The sequence below is a fragment of the Balaenoptera acutorostrata genome, chromosome 6 (assembly GCF_949987535.1).
Source record: "Balaenoptera acutorostrata chromosome 6, mBalAcu1.1, whole genome shotgun sequence".
Classification (NCBI taxonomy): Eukaryota; Metazoa; Chordata; class Mammalia; order Artiodactyla; family Balaenopteridae; genus Balaenoptera; species Balaenoptera acutorostrata.
In genome coordinates, this window is record NC_080069.1 from 116513469 (window position 1) to 116529725 (window position 16257).

Consider the following 16257-nt stretch of genomic DNA (forward strand, 5'->3'; position numbering starts at 1 on the left):
TCCCCACCCCTTCTCTAAATTTCCGCCAGACTCGGAACCGACCTTCTGTCATTTGTGTGAGCCGGGGTCAGGTAGGTAGGCTCGGGTCTCAAGCGGGAGGGTTGAGCTCAGGTTCGGGCTGGCAGCAGGGCGGGCCGGACACAGGTAGGTACACTCCGCCGGCGCCCGCCCTGGCCCAGGCTCATGGAGCCCCAGGTCCATCACATGCGAGGAAGTGCCTGGGAGCTCAGTGCGGAGCGCGCTTCGGGCTGTGGGGTGGCGCCCCTTCCCTGTGTCCCATGTCAGCCGGTGTTTGTCTTCAGGTCAGGAAGTGCTGAGCAGAGCAGCAAGTCCAGGGGTCCCCCAAGCCTGGTGGCTGCGGCTAGCCCAGGTCAGGTCCCTTCCCATCCGTGGGACTCCTCCAGCAGCAGGAGCGTGGGGACCATCTGCGGGGGGGCGGCAGGGCGCACGTGGGCAGCTGTGCGCGTCCGCCGCTGGCACCGCGGCTTTGAGCGCTGCTGGTGCCGAGAGCTCACCTTTCAGGGGGTGGGCAGGGACCGGAAGGCACCAACTGTCACAAACTAGACAGCCACCTGCAGCACCAAAGGCGTCTCCCCCCGCCCGCCGTGCACGTGCACAGCTCACGCCTGCGGTACGTGTGCACGTGCAGAGGGCCGCCCTTCCCGTGTCCTCGGGGCCTCCGCCTGCCTGTCCGAGGCCTTGGGGGGTCTTCTCTGCTGTCCTCGCGCCCTGACTGTGCTGCTCTGCCCCCTCCCCCTGCAGTACGAGTACAGCTTCCGCACGGAGCAGAGCGCCGCCGCCCGGCTCCCACCCAGCCCCACCCGGTGCCAGCAGATCCCCCAGTCCTGAGGGGCCGCCTGCGGGGAGAAGGTGCATTGCCCAGACTACTGAGCGCCCCCTCGCCCGGTCCCTCCCGCCGCCCATCCACACTGCCCCGCTTGGCGCTTCTGGGAGACTCTGGGCAGCTGAGTTGTTACCTCCTCGGTCATCGGCGTGCCTGACGTGACACCCCGCTCCCCTGGGGATGCTGTTCATAATCTCGACTAATCTGTGTGTGCTGTAGTGACCAGTGGCTCCTACCATGTCTGTGTGATGACCAGTTGTCCTGCGAACAACCCTACCCACCACGGGAGTCACCCCGAGGGCCCTGGACAGTTGTTCTGGCCGCCCAGTGACGCCACCGGCTCCCTGCTCTCCAGACTGTCGCCACCACTAAGCCGCTGCTTCCTCCCGGAAGACCCTGAGGGGCTGGCGGCTTCGCACAGGGCCCTCCAGGGCTGGCGGACCGCCCCAGACCCATGGGACACATCGCTCATGCCAACGGCATCAAGTGCCCGAGAATTTCACAGGGACCCTAAGGAAACATGGGAGGAGGACACCAGTGGGTCCCCACGTGGACCCGGGCCCGCCTCCCTGCCTGCTGTGGACAACCTCGGACTCACCCCTCAATTCACACACTGGATGCCCTGAGGTCGGGGACAGCCATCCCCCAGCCACTGGCCCAGAGAGGACTTGCCTTCCCGGTGAGACGGCCGTGTGGCCAGGTGCTTGCTTGGATGTGAGTTTTGCTGCCAGGACGCTGGGCTCACCCACCTCACACCTTCATCCCCAGAAAGGGCTCATCTCTGCGGTGCCCACGTGCCAACAACAGCTCCAACTGCCCGGCCCGGTGCTCTGACCGTGACCAGGCCGTGGGTGAAGAGGCTCTGTGAGCCCGTGCCCAGGGACGTGGACACGCGGTCACCCAGCTTCTCAGAGCCAGGCTGTGTCTTGGTGGCCTCTGCTAACAGGAACAGTTGTTTTGAAAAGTCCCTCTGACCCAGGTCACCAAACTGGGGCCAGAATTGACATTGCTGCCGCGAGTGGCCAGTGGCCTTGCTGGCGTTCCCCACGGTGCCGGCTGGGACTGGGTGCCAGTCCCATGGGTGCCATGGGAACGGGGCCGCTGTCCTCCCTGGAGGCTCGGGCCTCGCCCTGTGGCTGCCTTGTCTGGCCGTTGGAATTTGTCCTAACTCCCCAGAACTTGGTATCTCACATCCTGGGGGTCACCAGATGGTTGGCGCTTTGGACGTGAGGTTCGATGTGTGTCTGGTCGCTGGCGTAGGAAGGCAGCCTAGGAGAGCCACTGCCCAGCCAGGGACAGCCCCTCCTCCCTGCAGTTCCTAGGGTGGCACAGGGCCGGCTGGGGCGCAGCAGGAACTGGCCAGCAGTTAGGAGCCGCTGCCTCTGGCTGAGAAGTGAGGCCGGGGCAAAACGTCCCTCACATACCTGCATCAGCCCCACCGTCCCCAGGCCCTCCCCTCTTCCCCCACGGCTGCCCCTTGATCTTCATTTCGATACCTCCTGATTTCTGTGCATCAGAGATGTGCTCACCAATCCCCACTGTCCCCGAGACCTGAGGACATCCCCGCTGGGGCTGGCCTTCCCGTGTGGCCAGGTGGCAGGAAAAGGCAGTTAGTTGGTGGAACCCGCCAGGGCCCGGGAGGCGCGGGATGGAAAGTCCCCGCGAGGACCCTTTGGGATCGGTGCTTACCCAGGACAGAGCCGATGAACCGGTCTCAATTGTACCCACTGAAATGAGCGGGCTGTTTCTGGGGAATTGGGGGAGCCCCGTGGGGCCCGGAGAACCTGTGTCTGCTGCTGCCGTTTGGACGGGCGGGGCTGGTCCGAAACCGGCAGAGGGGTGACGTCTCCGCTCACCTCTGTCCGGCTGTGTTGGCTCGCGGGCTCTGTCCTTGCACCTCTTCTCACACCCCAGCTGTGGGATCATCTCCAACAGGTAACACCCCACGGCCTTTCTCCCTTGACTGAGAACCAAGCACTTTGGCAGCTCCGATGGGCCCTAGGCGGTCCAAAGACAGCCACGTGGGATCCCCTGTCAGGGAGCAAGAGGGCAGTGAGGGTGAGGTTGGGGAGAGGAGCCGTCAGCACCCCCCCCAGCCCTGGGCCATCCTGCAGTTCTGGGACAGGCAGAGCAAGGCAGGGCTGCAAGGCCTCCGGGAAGAGGGCAAACCTCTGTGGACTCAGGCGAGCTGGAGAGGCCTCCACAATGTCCCAGACTTGGTCTGGGTCTAACAGTGACTGTGAACGTCGCCATGACGGCAGCTTAAGACAATGAAGCAGTGACAGTGTTAAGGAGAAGTTGGCGTCCGTGGTAGATTTTAGGCTGCTCCAGACTCTGCATCTTTCCTTCTGAGGTGGGTGCCCACGCGCCCCACCTGCCCCGTGTGGACATGGAGCTCGCTCACCTCGGGACCGAGCCACCTCTGTTTCTTTCTGGGACGGTGCTTTTTTTCACAAACCCTCTGGCCACGTGGGGAGGGGAGGCAGGGGTTCTCTCGGAGACGTGAAGGGCAGCAGCCTCCGTCCTTCCCGGAAGGACTGACCAGAGCACAGCGTCCCCTGCTGCCTTCTCTTTCCCCCTGAACGTTCCAAGTCTCTCTCCAAAGGCCTTGGAAACAGCACAACGGTGATGAGGAGCAAGCAGTTGACTCCAAGTTCACCTGCAAATTTATAACAAGGCTTTTTCCACCCAAGTCCGGGAACTGATACCAGCCACAGCCTCCACTCGGAGGGATGAGCACCCCGGTGGCAGGGAGAAATAGTGGGTTAGGCCCCTGCCCTAGCTCCCCAGAGGGCCACCCTGCTGGGAGGCTCTGATGGCCACCACCTGCCCCCATGTCCTTCAGAAGGCGGGGGACGAGGAGGACCAACACGTACAAAGCACCTACTCCTTGCCAGGCGCTAGGCTGGCACTTGAAGCACATTTTCTCCTGTCACCACCCCTCCCCCCCAAAAAAACAAATACTCCGAAGCGTATGCTGTTTGCTCCTGGTTCCAGATGAAGAAGCTGAGACATGTCCGCAGGCGCAAAGCTGGTAAGCGGCAGAGGCAGGATCTGGCCCCAGAGCCCCCGGTGCCAGCTGTCCCATCACGAGCACCCGCCTCCAGTCCAGTAATGGGTTCCCAGCTGTCACCGGCCCTGCTGGTGTGACAGTGTCTCGCCGAGCACGGGGCGAGAGCTGGGTGCAGTACCGGGGCTGCGGGCTGCCCATCACCGTTTACAGGGGTCCCAGCCCGCAGCTCCCCTGAGAGCTGGTGAGCCCAAGGGTGAGGACACAGAGAGGCCTTGACGGCAGCCCCGCGCCTGCCGGGCTCACAAAAGCCGAGCTCGCCTCCCCAGGGCCTGGAGGGGCCGGGTGCCCACTCTCACCACGCCCCCGGGGTGGCCAGCTTTCTTCACCTGTTGCGACCGTGCTGGCGGGGCCTGTCACCACCAGGAGACAGGCCTCAGGCAGGTGGCTATGTCACTAGCTTAGGAACAATGTCCTACCGCGTGTATTTATTTGAGGTGACTCTAGTACTTGGCAAAGGGAAGTTTCACTGTGTGATTGTCTTCTTAATGTAATTTGTTAAATAAACGTTTGTTTTAACCTTTCCCCAGCTCGCTGCTGTCTCTGAGGCACCGAGATCGGCGTCCCTCAGGCTGCTCTGGGCGCCAGCTCTCTCCCCAGCTCATCCCGGCTGCTGGCTGGACTGGCCAGCACCCTGGCCTTCCAGGCTTCTAGAAAGAGCTGGTGGGTTTCTTTGCCCCCGTTTAGCTTAGATGACCTGGTGACAAGCCAGAAGGATCCAAGAGGAGCGAAGAAAGCCCTGCCATTCTCTGGCAACAGCCCTCTGGAATGCTTCTGGAGGGAGAAAACACCAGTTTCCATAAAAGCATGTGAAACGCGTGCATTTTAACGGGTCGCCAGCAAGGAACGCAGAGGGGTGCTTCCATCTCCGGCTCGCCCCAACCCTTGTCTGTGCCGGGCCGGGGCCGTCTGGCTGCCGGGAGTGGGGGGACATGCAACCGGTGGTTTTGTCCTGTCTCCACTGCTCACCTGCTGGCAATATGCCACCCCAAATGCCAGGGAGGGGCTGCCAGCCCTGGACGCACATAGGCTCCTTGTGAGCACACGACTGGTCAGTTTTCACCACCATAGCTCTTTACCTTCTTCATAAGTGACTGCATTTTGGGGCTGGACACCCGAGTCTGAGCCGTCACTGCCTCCAGGCCTGTTCATGCCAGACTCAGGCGAGAATCGGGTGACCCTTAGCTCTCATTAGGACCATGAGAGTCCCCAAAAGGGTACTGGCACCTCCAGCCCAGGCCCCCACCTCTGGCATCCCTCAGGTCTTTTTCCCCACAGTGGGAGAGGGAGAACAGCCCAGAGAATTCCACGAGAAACCCACGAAGAACATTCAACATGGAGTTTGAAGAGTCCCTCCTAGTGCCGGGTCACCAAGGAAGTACATGTAGTAGCCTTTGACATCCAAGACACAGAATCTGTTTGCTGGAGGCCTTAAGCACTGCTCGGGGGCCGCCGGGGGGAAGCACCTCACACACGGGCCTTTGGGCAGCAAGAAATTGAAGTCCACACTCTACAGCCTGGGCCAAGGTGGGCTTAGTGGCCAGACCCAAAGGACACTCGGACCCCAAAGCAGAACACAGCCTAGCCTCAAAGGGGCCAGAGCAGGCAACACCTGTTTCTCCTCTGTCTGTCTCACCCACACTGCCTCGTCTCTGTCTGGGCGTCTTCTTGCTTCTCGTTCTCTCACACCCTGGCCCTCCCTCTCCCATGCTCTGTGCACCAGCATATGTGGCACATGCACGCTCACATGGCCACCCAAGTTTGCACATTCTCAGTTCACAAGACCCAGAGACAAGAGTCCCAAGACAGACTCTGATTGGCTGCCTGGGTCAGGTGACCCCCTTCTGCCCCTAGCAGCTCTGGCCCTGGTGGAAGGGGGAGTGTGTGATCACAAGGCATCTGGAGCAGGTGTAGGTTTAGACCCTCTAGAGGCAACTGCTACAGAGGGGGGTGAGGCTGTAGGCAGAGGAGTGGGACACCTCCCTGGAGAGATGGAGGAGCCCTCCACCACTCTGTGATGAGGGGGGAGGACGGTGAGGTGGGTGGAGCACCATTCGTCCATCCACACATCCACCCAACCGTCCAAGCCGTGTTGTATGAGCACCTTCCACACACAGGCCCCGAGCCGGGCACTAGGGACTCAGCAATGACTGACACCACTGACGTCCCTGTCCTCGTGAAAACGACGGTCTAGCCCATCCCACTCCACCCCACACACACACACCCCAGCCATGTCTCTCCTACTCCCCCTACTTCTGCCTGCTATTTCCCACCATAACTGGCTCATCCCTAAAACTCTAGAGGCTCCCTGAGCCCCACCCTCACCTTTCTCCCCCTCTGCATCCTCCCGGCAGCTGGGAGCAGCAGTGTCTTTAACTACCCTTAGCTCTATTGCGGCCAGTCTCCTTGAGGTCCAGCCGCATAGTCCCAGCAGCCACCTGGAGGTCTCCACTTGGATGTTTCACCTTGACCTCAGCACATCCCGGGCTGAATGTACCATCTTCCCCCAGGCCCCACATTGTTCCCCTTCTTCTAACTTCCCCATCTCTGGGGCAGCTCCACCATCTCTCACGAGAGTCACCCACACCCCCACCTGGAGCTGTCTGTGATCACCCTGTTTCCAGCTGGACAGTTCTCTCATCTAAACTTGCTTTCAAACTCAGCCACTATTATTCTTGCTGCTCCTTTTTAAGTTCTGGCCTCGACACTTTTCCCTGGATGACAGCATCAGCCCCTTAACCATTCCCCTGCCGCCCGTGTCCTCCCCTCTCATCCGTCTTCCTCATGGCCAGGACCCAATAGGACTGCTCCACTGACAGTACTTCACCCCTCGCCCTAAGAATGAAATCTGAGTCCCCCAGGTTTCCGTCCACCACTGTTCTAGGTCTGACCCCCACCTCCCATCCCAGCCTCACCTGCCACTAATCTCCCTGCTGAATTATTAGTGCTTCCTCAAACCCTAAGCTCTGCTTCCTTGCCTTTGCATATGCTATTCCCTCTGCCTAGAATACTTTTCCCTCATTTTTTTCTGCCTGGTAAACTCCTGTTCATCCTTCAAGACTTGCTCATATATCTCCTCTGGGATGTCCTTCTTGAGCCCTTCAAGCCACTGTACACCTTGCATTTTAAAGCCATTGATCCATTGGTAGTATTGGAGCCATTTGATCCTCTCATTAGGTTATCTGCTCCTGGAAGAAGGGGTATATGTCTCATTTATTACACATTCCTCCCCAGCCACACATATACTCAAACTGAGCACCCAGTACAAGCCTAGAGAAATAGTAGGCGTGAGCAAACGCTCTTTGAATGAGTTTCTTGACGTGGGCGGGCTGGACTCAATTGCTGAGGAGCCCAAGAAGAATGGGCCCCAGTGGCACTTGCTGTGAGGCTTGGGACCACCCCAGGGATCATGATGACAAGCACTGGGCCTCCGTGGACAAGTCTATGCTGGCTTCAAAGACACCAGAGACAAGAGTGAGAACTGGGCCCTTACCTGGCTCCTTTCTGAAGCTGCAGCACCCAACACAATCCATGATGGCGGTGGGGTGGGGGCAGGAAGGTGGACTGCCACGGGCTGCTGGTTCTCTCCCTTGAGCCCAACTCAGGGAGATGCCGGAGAAAGAGACAGGAAGATTGGTGGACCACGGGACCCAACACTAAAGCTAGAAGGGGCTCGGTGAACAGCAACAGGCCAGAGGGAAAGACAGCCAATGCTACAGATGAGAGATTGCACGGGGGAGCGGTTTTCTGGCTTTGCTCATTCATCTGCCCCTCCCCACGCACACACACATTGCTCTGGGTGGGTCATTTTCATCCTTTCACCACTAAAACAACAGCTAGGCTGGACCCCTCCCTTCTCCCCACATCTTGGGCCAAGTAAGTGCAACCAGAGACACAGGTCTCAGGAAAGGTGGTTCTGGGGCAGAGGTCTTGGACACTTTCCTGAAGGTCTGAATTTCCTGATTGGGGAGGACACACGGGCAGAAGTTGGCACAGATTAGAACATCCAAGGTGCATCAATTCCTCTATAACCCTCCTTGTCCTTCTCTGGAGGGAGCGCAAGGGTTTGCAACATTGACTGCACGTTAGAATCACCTGGAGAGTTTTTAAAACTTCCTGTGCCCAGATCACAGAAAGCAGAATCTCTGGAGGAGGGACCCAGGAGCCAGTTGTTTGTCAAGCTCCCCAGTGATGTTAGTGTGCAGTTGAGGTTAAGAACCAGCTTCCTTGCCACTCTGCTCGGCTCCATTTCCAGCCAATGGAGCTGAGAGGCCTAGGGAACAGTGAGTTCACACGGGAAAAACAGACACCAGAAGAGCTGGTCCACCAAAAGGAAGACAAGAATCTAACCCACCAATACCAGAAGAAGCACTGATAGACCAGACAGAACATGAGTTTAGTATAAACAAAAAGTAGCCCTTAAGAGATATGGGAGGACACTGAAACATTAGGCAGGAGCAAGTTGTTTCAAGTAAGAGCCTAAAAGTTCTGAAATACTGACCAAAGAGGAAAAGAAACAGATAAATCAGCAACTGCACTTGAAGATTTTAATACAGAAACTGTAGCCAAATTGATAAAATACGAGAAAATATACAAGGCCAGCATTACCCTGATACCAAAACCAGACAAAGACACCACAAGAAAACAAAATTACAGGCCAAAAGCCCGATGAACATAGATGCAAACATACTCAACAAAATATTAGCAAACCAAATTCAGCAATACATTAAATGGATCATACACCATGATCGAGTGGGATTTATTCTAGGGAAACAAGAATGGTTCAACATTCACAAATCAATCAATGTGATACACCACATTAACAACATGGATAAAAAATCTTATGATCATCTCAATACATGCAGAAGAAGCATTTGACAAAATTCACCATCTATTTATGATTTTTTAAAAATCTCAACAAAGGGATTTAGAGGGAATATTCCTCAACATAATAAAGACTACATATGACAAACCCACAGCTAACATCATACTCGACAATGAAAAGCTGAAAGCTATTCCTCTCAAATCAGGAACAAGACAAGGATGCCCACTCCCACCACTTTCATTCAACATAGTATTAGAAGTCCTAGCCAGAGCAATTAGGCAAGAATAAAAAAAGGCATCCAAAATTGGAAAGGAAGAAGGAAAACCGTCACTATTTTCAGATGACATGATATTATATATAGAAAACCCTAAAAACTCCACCAAAAACTGTTAGAACTAATAAATGAATTTATTAAGTTGCAGTGTACAAAAAACAATATACAAAAATCAGTTGCATTTCAATACACTAGTAATGAACTATCAAAAGGGAAATTAAGAAAACAATACAGTTTATAATTGCATCGAAGAGAGTAAAATACCTAGGAATACATTTTAACCAAGGAGGTGAAAGGACTGTATATTGAAAACTATAAGACACTGATGAAAGAAATCAAAGAAGACACAAATAAATGGAAAGATATCCCATGCTCATGGACTGGAAGAATTAATATTGTTAAAATGCTCATACTATCCAAAGCAATCTAAGGATTCAGTGCAATCCCTATCAAAATTCCAAGGTCATTTTCACAGAAAGAGAACAAACCTAAAATTTGTGTGGAACCACAAAAAAATAGCCAAAGCAATCTTGAGAAAAAAGAACAAAACTGGAGGCATCATGCTCCCTGGTGTCAAACTTTATTACAAAGCTTTAGTATCCAAAACAGTATGATATTGGCATAAAAACAGACACATAGATCAATGGAACAGAATAGAGAGCCCAGAAATAAACCCATACATATATGGTTGATTAATTTACAACAAAAGAGCCAAGAATTTATAATGGGTAAAGGACAGTCTCTTCCATAAATGGTGTTGGGAAAACTGGACAGCCACTAGCAAAAGAATGAAACTAGACCACTATCTTACACCATACACAAAAATAAACTCAAAATGCATTAAAGGCTTAAATGTAAGACCTTAAACCATAAGACTACTAGAAGAAAACATAAGCAGTAAACTCCTTGACATAGGACTTGGTGATGATTTTTTGGATTTGACATCAAAAGAAAGGTAGCAAAACCAAAAATAAGTGTGGCTACGTTAAACAAAAAAGCTTCTGCACAGCAAAGGAAGCCATCAACAAAATGAAAGGCAACATACTGAATAGGAGAAAATATTTACAAATCGTATGTCTGACAAGGGATTAATATCCAAAATATATAAAGAACTCATACAACTCATTAGCGGAAAAACAAACTATCCAATTAAAAAATAGTCAGAAGATCTGAACAGACATTTTTCCAAAGAAGGTATACAGATGGCCAACAGGTACTTGAAAAGATATTCAACATCACTAATCATCAGGGAAATGCAGATCAAAACCACAATGAGATATCACCTCACACTTGTTAGGATAGCTGTTATCAAAAAGACAGAAATAACAAGTAAGTGTTGACAAGGATGTGGAGAAAAGTAAACCCTTGTGCCCTTTGGTACAAATGTCACTTGGTGAAGCCACTATGGAAAACAACATGGAGGGTCCTCAAAAAATTGAAAATAGAACTACCATATGATCTAGCAATTCCACTTCTGGGTATTACCTGAAGAAAACAAAAGCGTTAATTCAAAAAGATTTATGCACCCCTATGTTCATTGCAGCATTATTTACAATAGCCAAGATATGGAAACAACATAAGTGTCCATCAGTGGATGAATGGATAAAGAAAATGTGGTATATTTATACAATGGAATACCACTTAGCCATAAAAAAAGAATGAAATCTTGCTGTTTGCAACAACGTGGATGGACCTTGAGGGCAATGTGCTAGATGAAATAAGTCAGACAAAGAAAGACAAATACTGTATGATCTCACTTACATGTGGAATCTAAAACATAACAGTAAGGACCTGAATCAAGATGGCGAAGTAGAAGGACCCAGAACTCACTTCCTCCCATGTACACATCAAAAATACATCTACAGGACCTAGAGTCTGTCATAGAGAGTGAAGTAAGTCAGAAAGAGAAAAACAAATACCGTATGCTAACATATATATATGGAATCTAAAAAAACAAAATGGTTCTGATGAACCTAGGGGCATGACAGGAATAAAGAGACAGAAGTAGAGAATGGACTTGAGGACACGGGGAGGGGGAAGGGTAAGCTGGGATGAAGTGAGAGAGTGGTATGGACATATATACACTACCAAATGTAAAACAGATAGCTAGTGGGAAGCAGCTGCGTGGCACAGGGAGATCAGCTTGGTACTTTGCGACCACCTAGAGGGGTAGGATAAGGAGGGTGGGAGGGAGACGCAAGAGGGAGGGAATATGGGGATATACGTATGCATATAGCTGATTCACTTTGTTATACAGCAGAAACGAACACAACACTGCAAAGCAGTTATACTCCAATAAAGATGTTAAAAAAAAATACATCTACATGTGGAACAAGTCTTACTGAAAACTAACCGGAGGCTAGCAGAAAGACTCCTGTACTAACAAAGCTGTAAGATACAAGCAGAATCAGGTAGGAGGGGAAAAGAAGCGATAAGGTCAGGACCTGTGTCCCCGGGAGGGGACTCAGAGGAAAAGGGAGATTAGATGGGTGGAGACCCTCCCTGGGGGTGAGCCACGTATTGGGCATTCCAGCCCTGGGGTCCAATAAAGGGAAGACGAGCCCCATGGCTGGTTGGAGGGCCAGTGGGCCTAACAGGAGAGCTGTGGGAAGCCTGGACTCTGCTCACGAGGAGTGCACAAATGCTTGCTTGCTCCCAAAGCAGGGCAGAAAGGGCAGACGGAAAGAGCCAGCTGGCTGAACTGTTTCCCGCTACCACCCCAGTGTGCACCCCAGCCTGAGCCAAGCAAACGCTCCAGCATCTTTTGCCTCACGTTGCAGCTCCACACTGGAGCAAGGGCTGCCACAACCAAGGCAAAAAGCTCGGGCCATGAAACACTGTGTCAGCTCGAACGCTAAGTGATGACTTAGTGGGGAGGGTTCAGCCATTACTGACGATTGCACAGGGAGGCCATCAGAGGCACTCCAGGTCTCTGACGGCAGCCAGACCACCACACCCCCTGCCCTGACCCTCACCAAATACCCACACTGGCCCCTCTTACTCCAGCACTGCTCCCCTCTGGGACTGAGGGTGCTGGGCCTGGGAGGGGGAAGAACACACACTTAAAGGGAACTGAGCCAGCTCAGAGCCAACCCTCAGGGCTTCTGCTCCAGCAACTTGGGACCTGACCCCACCCCCAACAGGGTGGTGACATCCACTGAGTAGAGGGAAAGCTCCACCTCACACCTGGCTCCAGCCCTAGCCCCTCCTTCTCCAGCCCCAGCTCCTACCAAGGAGATAGCTGCCAGAACACCCTGAGGGAAGATGCGACTTATGTTCGTGTCAAATCCAGCTCTCCCACCAAAGCCACTGGGCACATGCAGACTGTATAGGGAAACTACCACATAAGGACACCCCTTCAAGACCACCATAAGTAACTGTTCCACGTAATTCATAGAGACAGAGAAAGATAGGCAAATGAAAAGACAGAGGAATTTGTCTCAATTGAAAGAGCAAGAGAAAGCCCCTGAAAAAACAAAAAATGAAATAGAAATAAACAATTTACTAGATAAAGAATTCAAAGCATTAGTAGAACAAGATTGCTAACTGAATTAGGGAAAAGAATAGATGAACACAGTGAGAAGTTTAACAAGGAATTAGAAAATATAAAAAGGAACCAGAAAATATAAAAAGGAACCAGTCAGAAATGAAGAATACAATAACTGAAATGAAAAACACTCTGGAAGGAATGAACAGCAGACTGGGTGATACAGAAGAAAGCATAAGTAATCTAGAAAATAGAATAATGAAAATCACCCAATCAGAACAGCAAAAAGAAAAACAAATTTTAAAAAATGAAAACAGTTTAAGGAATCTTTGGAATAAGATCAAGTGTACCAACATTCACATTATAGGGGTCCCACAAGGAGAAGAGAGAAAAGCAGGGGCGAGAGTCAAAAATGTATTTAATGAAATTATGGCTGAAAACTTCCCAACCCTGAAGAAGGAAACAGATATCCAGGTACAGGTAGCACATATGGTCCCAAACAAGATGAACCCAAACAGACCCACAACCAAGACATAATTAAAATAGCAAAAGATAAAGAGAGGATTCTAAAGGCAGCAAGAGAAAAACAAAGAGTCCGTTACAAGGGAACCTCCATAAGGCTATCAGCTGATTTCTCTGCAGAAACTTTGCAGGCCAGAAGGGAATGGCATGATATATTTAAAGTGCTGAAAGGGCAAAACCTGCAACCTAGGATACTCTACCAAGCAAGATTATCACTTAGAATTGAAGGAGAGGTAAAGAACTTCTCAGATAAACAAAAACTAAGAGTTCATCAATACTAAACTGACCCAAAAAGAAATGCTAAAAGGACTTTTCTAAGGGAAGAAGAAAAGGCTATAACAAGAAGTACCTATAGAAAAGGAAAAATCCCATTAATAAAAGCAAACGTATAGTAAAGGCTGAAGATCAACCACTTAAATAAGCTAGTATGAAGATTAAAAGACAAAATTGTAAAAATCAACTATAACTAAAATAATCAGTAAAGGGATAAACATGAAGGTGTAAAATATGACATCAAAAATGCAAAGTGTGGAGGAAGGGAGTAAAAAATGTAGGTCTTTTAGAATGTGTTTGAACTTAAAGGACTACCTAGTTAAAGCAAATAGATATATAAATTAGGATATTGGGATTAACACATATGCACTACTATATATAAAACAGATAACTAACAAGGACCTACTGTATAGCACAGGGAACTCTATTCAATATTTTGTAATGAACTATATGGGAAAAGAATCTTGAAAAGAATGGAGATATATATATATATACTCATATATATATATATATATCTGATTCACTTTGCTGTACACCTGAAACTAACACATTGTAAATCAACTATACTCCAATAAAAATTTTTTTAAATTAAAACAAATATCATTTTAGGTCAACATGTATGAACCCCATGGTAACCAAAAATCAAAAACCTACATTAAATACACAAAAACAAGAGAGAAATTAACACAAGCATACCACTAAAGAAAATCATTAAACTACATGGGAAGAAATAAAAGAAGAAGAAGAGAACAGGGAAGACCTACAAAAACAACCAGAAAACAAGTAATAAAATGTAAGTAAGTACACACCTAAAAATAATTACTTTAAATGTCAGTGGACTAAATGCTCCAATAAAAAGACATAGGGTGGCTGATTGAATAGAAAAAAACAAGACCCATCTATATGCTGCTTACAAGAGACTCACCTTAGAACTAAAGACACACAGAGACTGAGAGTGAGGGGATGGTAAAAGATATTTCATGCAAACAGAAACAACAAGAAAGCTGGGGTACCAATACTCATATCAGGAAAAATAAAACAAAGTCCAAATCAAAAGACAAAGAAAGGCATTATATAATGATAAAAGGATCAATACAAGAAGAGGATAGTATACTCGTTAACATATATGCATCCAATACAGGAGCACATAAATATATAAAGCAAACATTAATAGACATAAAGGGAGAAAATTACAATGTAATAATAGCAGGTGCTTTAACACCCCACTTGCATCAATGGACAGATCATCCCAACAGAAAATCAATAAGGCAACAGTGGTCTTAAATGACACATAGACCAGTTGGATTTAATAAATATCTACAGGACATTCCACCCCAAAACAGTAGCATACACATTCTTTTCAAGTGCACATGGAACATTCTCCAAGATAAATCCCATGCAAGGCCACAAAACAAGTCTCAACAAATTTGAAGACAGAAATTATATCAAGCATTTTTTTTCTGACCACAATGACATGAAACTTGAAATCAATTACAGGAAGAAAAATGGGAAAACACAAACAAGTGGAGACTAAACAACATGCTATTAAAAAAACCAATGGGTCAATGAAGAAATCAAAGAGGAACTCAAAAAATACCTCAAGACAAATGAAAATGGAAACACAACTTTCCAAAATCTATGGGATGCAACAAAAGCAGCTCTAAGAGGGAAGTTTATAGTCATACAGGCCTACCTCAAGAAATAAGAAAAATCTCAAACAATCTAATCTTCCATCTAAAGGAATTAGGAAGAGAACAAACAAAGCCCAAAGTCAGCAGAAGGAAGGAAATTATAAAGATGAGAGAGAAAATAAATAGAGACCCAAAAAAGAAAGAAAGAAAGAAAAGAAAAGATCAATGAAACCAAGAGCTAGTTCTTTGAAAAGATAAACAAAATTGATAAACCTTTAGCCAGGTTCATCAAGAAGAAAAGAGAGAGGACCCAAATAAAATAAGAAGTGAAAGAGGAGAAATACAACCAATACCACAGAGATACAAAATATAATGAGAATACTATGAAAATTACATGTCAACAAATTGGACAACCTAGAAGAAATGGACAAATTTCTAGAAACACACAACTTTCCAAGACTGAATCAGGAGGAAATAAACAATCTGAACAGTCCAGTCACTAGTAGTAAAATTGAATTTGTAAAAAACAAACAAACAAAACACACAGCAAGGCTTCCCTGGTGGCACAGTGGTTAAGAATCCACCTGCCAATGCAGGGGACACGGGTTCAATCCCTGGTCCAGGAAGATCCCAAATGCCGTGGAGCAACTAAGCCCATGCACCACAACTACTGAGCCTGCGCTCTAGAGACCGCGAGCCCCAACTACTGAAGCCCGTGTGCCACAACTACTGACGCCCGCATGCCTAGAGCCTGTGCTCTGCAACAAGAGAAGCCACCGCAATGAGAAGCCCAAGCATCACAACAAAGAGTAGCCCCCGCTCTCAGCAACTAGAGAAAACCCATATGCAAGTGAAGACACAATGCAGCCAAAAAAAAAAATTAAATGAAATGAATAAATAAATAAATTTTAAAACAAAAACAAACAAAAAACTCCCAGCAAACAAAAGTCCAAGACCAGATGGCTTCTCAGGGGAATTCTACCAAACACATAATGAAAAGCTAATACCTATCCTTCTCAAACTATTCCCCAAAATTGAAGAGGATGGAACACTCCCAAATTCATTCTATAAGGCCACCATTACCCTGATACCAAAGACAGACAAAGACACTACCAAAAAAAAAAAAATTTACAGGCCAATATCTCTGATGAATATAGATGCAAAAATCCTCAAAAAATTAGCAAATTGAATTCAACAATATATAAACCATACACCATGATCAAGTGGGGTTTATTCAAGGGATGCAAGGATGGTTTAATATTTGCAAGTCAATGTGATACACCATACTAACAAAAGGAATGATAAAAATCACATGATCCTCAATAGATGCA

At 48.8% G+C, this 16257-nt stretch overlaps 1 protein-coding gene across 3 annotated transcripts in view; it reads left to right on the top strand.

Annotated features, from left to right (window-relative positions):
• MVB12B (multivesicular body subunit 12B) overlaps positions 1-1244 on the top strand; it is a 189185-nt gene extending 187941 nt beyond the window's left edge. For all 3 annotated transcript variants that reach the window (XM_057548744.1, XM_057548746.1, XM_057548745.1), the window contains exon 10: positions 763-1244. In XM_057548744.1, the coding sequence (XP_057404727.1) occupies positions 763-849 (87 nt within the window). In that variant the 3' untranslated portion in view covers positions 850-1244. The remainder of the gene's footprint in view (positions 1-762) is intronic.
• The last annotated feature ends 15013 nt before the right edge of the window (positions 1245-16257 follow it).